The sequence below is a fragment of the Chrysochloris asiatica genome, unplaced genomic scaffold (genome assembly GCF_000296735.1).
Source record: "Chrysochloris asiatica unplaced genomic scaffold, ChrAsi1.0 scaffold00064, whole genome shotgun sequence".
Taxonomy (NCBI): Eukaryota; Metazoa; Chordata; class Mammalia; order Afrosoricida; family Chrysochloridae; genus Chrysochloris; species Chrysochloris asiatica.
The window spans coordinates 10,821,152-10,827,804 of record NW_006408582.1 but is presented as its reverse complement, the minus strand read 5'-3'; the positions used below and the strand labels follow the sequence as shown (position 1 = coordinate 10,827,804).

The 6,653-nt window shown below is 37.2% G+C and overlaps 1 protein-coding gene across 1 annotated transcript in view; it reads right to left on the bottom strand.

Moving 5' to 3' along the window:
• Nucleotides 1-2,471: 2,471 nt before the first annotated feature.
• KCTD9 (potassium channel tetramerization domain containing 9) overlaps nt 2,472-6,653 on the bottom strand; it is a 35,546-nt gene continuing 31,364 nt past the window's right edge. Inside the window, exons 10-12 of the mRNA XM_006864441.1 lie at nt 5,726-5,831; nt 4,863-4,996; nt 2,472-2,588 (exon numbers count right to left, since the gene is read on the bottom strand). Coding sequence (XP_006864503.1) covers nt 2,472-2,588; nt 4,863-4,996; nt 5,726-5,831 — 357 coding nt within the window. The remainder of the gene's footprint in view (nt 2,589-4,862; nt 4,997-5,725; nt 5,832-6,653) is intronic.

Below are 6,653 nucleotides of genomic sequence, written 5' to 3'. Positions count from 1 at the left end.
TTGGCACTTAACAACTTTCTTATGTTAAGAATGAATAGTTTCTTTGTTTTGGGTAGCATGGTGAGTTTTAAAAAGACCATATATTAACCATGTTTAAAGAAATGTTGACTTTAACGGCACTTTCCAAGGCAGTAAGTAATCCATAAGAGGGGAATTTCCTTCTCCACTGATAACCTCATATATTTAATGCATGTCAAAGATATATAAGCAAAAATTATAAAAAGCAAGAAAAGAAACTTTTAAGCATTTTGTATCTTTTATTAATATGATATACATTAGAGCCAAAATCTTTAGTTTCTAAGCAACCGTGTTCAGATCTTCCAGATCTTTCTGCAGTTTTAGGTTATGCCTACAGAGGTACCTTTAGGAGAATGAGCAACACATTCTATAATTATTGAAAATATAGTACAGAGTGAAATGATTTAAATATAATTTAGGTATATATTGATTATGAAAATAGATATCTCTCAATACAATACTCTCTGTCTCAGTAAAAATAATAAAGCAAAGAAAATAATTCATTTCTAAAGTTGCTTTCCTTTACCTGTAAAGATCCAGTCTCCTCCCACTAAGCATACATACTCTTTACTGTGGAGGAAAGCTTTGCATATGTATATATAGAAAAACAAACTACATAAATATCAAAGACATATCCTTCTCCCAAAGGAGACAAAGTGGTTTTCAATGATTCACTGCCTCCAACTGATGAGTCTGTACAATTCAGAACCCATTTGGACACAGTTTGTCTCCTTGCTTTTGGGTAGACATGTGACACTGGGTGAATGGTGAAGGACAGGCCCTCTCTCAGCGACTACAGGGAGATCACTCAAGAAAACAGAGCTGAAATTTGTTTTTTAAAACAACAACAACAACAAAAAAAAAACAGTAAATACAAGGGGGCTTCAAAAACTGCAAAATTCCATTATATTTTAATTCCAATTGTCCACAAACTTTTTGAAGCCCCCTCATATAAGTAAAAGAACCACAGCTGCTGACTGATACTGTATTTGGGCAACTCAACTACCCCTATTTTTCATTTGTATGCATTTGGTCGCTATAATCAACTGTTAGTTTAAATTCCTCATTCCACACTGCAGGGCTTTAATTGTAATTATATTAGGCTGACTTTTAAACAGTGACTTTGCCATATTCATTTATGTTTTGCAGTTTTGATTTGAATTTAATATGTATTTCTTAACTGGTCCTGTTTAAACTATTTGGCATTTGAATTAAATGAATATTAATGATGCAACTGACTTTGTCTCTCTATATGCTTATTTCAACTGCGTAGCCATCACTAGTCTGGTAGCGTAAACAGATAAAATTATCTGGCCTGGTGTTGAACAGAACTTGCTTAGAATGAATTAGTTTTTCCTTTGGAAATGCTCATTTAAAAGTTCTAACTACAGTTGAACTACACGGGTTTGAACTGCGTGACCTGCTTCTACCTGAATTTTTTTTTCCCTGTTAGTTTTGCGGTGAGCTCAATGTTGTATCTGCTTAAAACGTCGTGGGATGGATGCTAACCAACTAGGCTTCAGCAGTTTCTTTCTCCAGTCAAGGAAGATGGAAGGGCGAAGGATGAGCCATTATTGAAGAGATGAAGTGTTTATGTGGAGTCACGCAGCAGTGTTTTAAGGGGAGACTCTGAACACCTGAGCTCACCGTGTGTGTGTGTGTGTGTGTGTGTGCGCGCGCGCGCGCGCACCTTGGCAGTTCAAACCTGTGCTGTTCCTGGGTTAACTGTGTGTAAACTGTTCCTCCATCTGGAGAGTTCCACTGCAGTTTCAGCATGAAAATTGTATACAATGCAATCTTTCCTCCTATTCCGTTTCAATTGGTAGGAATGAGGGATTTCTTTAATTCAGCTACTGTTTTGTCCTAGAAAGTAAACATTATAAAAATGAACCTGAAAAGAGAGCCTTGGGCAGTGGTCTCACCACAACTATATGGTGTAACAGGGACGTAAAGTAGGGGAGGCATCAATCACTAAAGCGATTTTTAAACCTGAACAACCTTTTCAAAACTTTCATACAGTATAACAATTTAAATACCCATACTGCATCTAGAAATTCAATAAATATAATTGCATATGTTGTGCTTTTCATAAATTAAAATCCTCAAATGCATTTCCAACCAAGATGGTATTTCACATCATGCCTTTATAAAAGCAAATATAATAGATACTATTTCTCATCATAAAGTCAGGCAAATCCCCCTACCCCATTCAAAAGGTAGCAACATACCCTAGATTCCCTACATCTCTTTGATGAGTGCTTCTCCTTTTATAATGTAGGGGGAAAGCCATTATGTCCCCCCTCGCCTTATGCACCACTGAGAACAAGCACAATCTTCTAAATGTTTTCTAGTTCCTTAAAGTTATTTCTTCTAGACAACTGAGTGGGTGGAGAAAGAAAAGTGATAAGGTCAACACTGCTCATCTTGGACATCTTCTCCAGCCTCTAAAAGTCTCATCTGACGCTCTGTGACATATGTAATGGTGTTAACATCTCTTCGAATATAGCTCCCTTCACATTAGAACCTCTCAGGTTGGCTTCTTGAAGATCACACCCAGAAAGGTCACAGTTCTGCAAGACAAAAAACAATATCCACATAATTAATGGAGAAATTCAAGGCTTGAAGGCTCTCTTGTCAAAATGATTTTTGAAGCATATTGGGAAAATGCTCCTATAAACGTCCTAAAAGGTTTTGACCAATTATACTCTAAAGTTAGATTCTCTTCTATGCGTGTCATTATTTGTTACCTCCTGATGCTCAGGTCCATCAGCATACACACATCTAAACAACGGGTAAAGAAGAAGCACGTGCCTTCTGTTCATATACTGTAGGATCGCTTGGCAGGAAATACGTTCTAAACAATGACACTATTAATTCCCATCTAACAACAACCAAAGTCAGCAAAAGGGAGAGACTGAAGAAATATCTGAGAGAAAGAGGTTTTATTTAATAAATAGTGTCACTGATTTTTCCATTCCCTAACTTGAACATTTGTACAGCAGGGAACTGCCTTTTTTTTTCTAAGCCCCAAATTTATGTGCACAATTCAGTGAGTTTTGATAAACAGAGCAGTGTAACCACCACCACCACTTACTTCTCTCGGGATCAGAGAGTGAAAGATGAGCCCAAGTTCTGACAGCTGCGTGTTGCCTGGGGAGGACAGCATGTGGGCAGCGGCCCCTCCAACACTCAACCTGGCCAGTTTCTATTGCAATCAGCTGCAGAGAGCAAGGCTTTAGCTGCTTAAGAGCTGACTATATGGTCACTGGAACCCAGAGGGGAAAGACATACATAGTCTTAAGTGACAGTGATAATAAAATATGCTATAATTTGCTCATAGTAGGATTATACCTTCAGCCTAAGGCTGGTTCTCTTTGCCTCTATACTTTTCTCTGTAATCCAACCTCTGCCAGATATTCTTCAATAAAGCTGTGTTGCTTAGTATGATAGTTACCAGCCACATATAATTATTTAAGAGTAAAAATTGACTGAAAAATAGTTTCTAAGTTGCTCAATTTCAAGTGATCAATAGAGATACAAGGGGACTTCAAAAAGTTCGTGGAAAAATGGAACTGAAACAGAAGGGAATTTTTCCATGAACTTTTTGAAGACCCCCTGAATGTGGCTAATGCCAACTGTACTGAAGAGCATAGCTGTAAGACACTTCCATCCGTCACTGCAAAATGTGCTATGGGATAGCACTAGTGTAGGCCTACCAACGGCTCTCCAGTCTACTAGATACATTTGCAAATCCAGAAGACATATAGAATACAATTCTCATAAAAAGCATGGCTTGTAAACAATTAAAATGGCAACTTCAGATTCAACTTCAAATTTAAAATGACAAGGATGCCAATTTAGAATGGGTTTTTTCTGAACCTGATTTCAAACCTGGTGTACCATAAAATTCCTCAAGTAGCTCAATGAAATAATCAGGCTCCATGTAACAAAATAAAAAGCAAAATTCTATTTAGGATTTAATTTTAAAAAGAAAAGCAATTCAATAAATTAGATTAATAAAGCATTATCAAGTTTATTTGAGAATGACCCAAGAAAAAGGAAAGAAAGAAAAACCAATTTAGACTGTCAGCTGAATCTTCAAATCTGAAACTAGCATCAATTACTTATGTCACTGAATTCTGCTTTTTAAATGAAACTTGTTTAAACAAGCAATTCAAATGAAAACCATTCTTCCAGCTGGTGGAATGTTGGCATGTTATGTGGCAGTTTTTAGTAGCCAACTATTTAATGATTTCAACAAAATGTGCAAGAGAACCAACCTCAGCTTCCATGATGCCAAGACCAGAAAAACTAGATGGTACCTGGCTACCACTGCCGACTACCCCGAAAGAATAATTTTAAAAAGGATCTGAATAGAGTGGGAGAAAAATGTGGAGCAAAACTCAAAACCATAAAAAAGACTATGTCTAACAGAGAGTGGTGGAATCCCTGGGACTATGGCCCTAAGGCATCCTTGAGGTCTGGAACTGAACTCAGGCCCATGGCTCAATTTTCAGCCCCAAAGTAGGTCTATAAGGAGAGTAATAACACTAGTATGCACTCCCCAGAACAATGAGCCATTTGAAAACAAAAGGTCAGAATTTGATTAAGGATAAAGTTGAGTAGGAAAGGAGGAGAAATGGATCTGGGAAATAGGAAGTGGAATAAGTGATTCTGCATTGTGGGGATTACAATCAGTGACATGAAACCAATGAGTGAACTGTTGAATGGAAAACTGATTTACTCTGTAAACCTTCACCCAACTCACAATAAAAAGTTAAATAAAGTTGGCATGAGATAGTAAATCTACATTAATACAAACTTTGCACAAGTTGGTGACTCACCTCTAAATCAGTTCCAGCCAGAGTTGCTCCCCTTAGATTACAGTTCTTCAACTTTGCGTTTTTTAATGTAGCAACTCGCAGGTTAATTCCTGTCATCTGACTTCCTTCCATGTCCACACCTTTCAGATTAGCACCTAAAATGAACATATTTGGGGTTAAACATAAAAATGTTTATAATTACCATGTTTAAGAAACTGCAAGGTGACTTAACAAAGGTGAAAAGTAAAAGTTTTGTTTACCTTTGGGAAATGAATTTGTGAACTATAAACCACAAACTTTCAACCAACTTAAAAGTCTAAGTTTTATATATACAAAGCTCATTGTCAAAGACCTGCCTAAATATATAAATGAAGACTGTTTTAGGGTATCTTATGGAGGGGCGAGAATTCAATTGGGTCTTGTGAGATACTTAGTGATTTTATAACATGCCTCTCTAAGTTTATGACAAGGGAGATAGCACTATGTATCCTAAATATACAAGCAAACAAAGTGACCAGTTCACAGACACAACAAAACAATAATGAATTCATATACAAAACATTAAATCTAAAAATGACAAAAACTGCCTGGGTTTATGTCAACTGAAATCCTTCCTGTTGGTTAGTATAAAAATACTGTGTTCTATTCGAAAGCTTAAGATGTTGGTATTTAATTCACCAATTTAATTAGGTATTACAGAGCAGATTTTTTTGGTCCTCAAATTTAACAGGATATGACTGAGACCAAACAGAGGCATCTTACACCTACACAAATTTTCCAGGTATGATGACAGAAGAAAACTACCCCTGGGCTTTTTACTGTGTGGTACGTTTCCACCATTAAAAAAAAAAAAAAAAAAGTAGCAACTGTAGACAGGATCTCACCTTCTAAATTGGCTTTAAGACCAGAGGGATCCTCAAAATTACACAGTTTCAGGGATGCCCCTTCAGCGTTAGAACAGAGCATCTTGACCCCCTGGAGATTTGCACACTGGCAAAGAAAAAAGAAAAGGCCATGTTTTACGTTCTGGAATTTTGTTTGGAAAAGAAAAACTTGTCTCAAATAGTATAAGAAAAAAGTTTTCCTATTCGACACACTCACAATCAGACTTCCCTAATTGATCCTAACAGAGTTGAGAACTGTTTTAAGGAAACAGTTCAGATTGTTTTAAAAGCGCCAAAGGAACAATAGCACGCGCACTTCACAAGAAACATTAGGATTTGTTTGAATAAAGAAGTCGGGGGGTGTCATAACTATGATATCCCTATTTCTACTTGTAAAAACAGCAGTGGGAAAAACCTTGTAAGAGGTTTGAACTTTTTCTTTCTTATTCTAATGAAGGTATCAATAAATGGAATATCTGGTGTTGTAAAACTCTACTTTCACCTTTGTTTCAAAGCTCAAAATACAAATGCCAACAATTAAAGGTATTGTCTAGCTACAAAACACAAGGTATTTATCAAGTCTTTGTGTAGCAACCACTGCTATACAACACTGTCAAACGTGAACACCCAAATCACAGTGCATGTTGAGAAATAGTGCGGCACACACAGACTGTTGAACATTGATGCCAACGGACAGATCACTGGATGGTTCCTAGGGCAGAGGTGTCACGGTTTATGAGGGAAAGAACCAAAGCCGTAAGCTGGGTTGGTGCTGTTGTTGGTTAGTGCTGTAGAGTCGGTTCCGACTCATAGCGACCCTGTATAGGATTTTCAGGCATGGCTGGTGAGTTTGAAGTGCTGACCTTGTGGTCCAGTGCATTATCCTCCAACGCCACACCAGGACTCCAAAAACTGAGTAAGAAGTTAC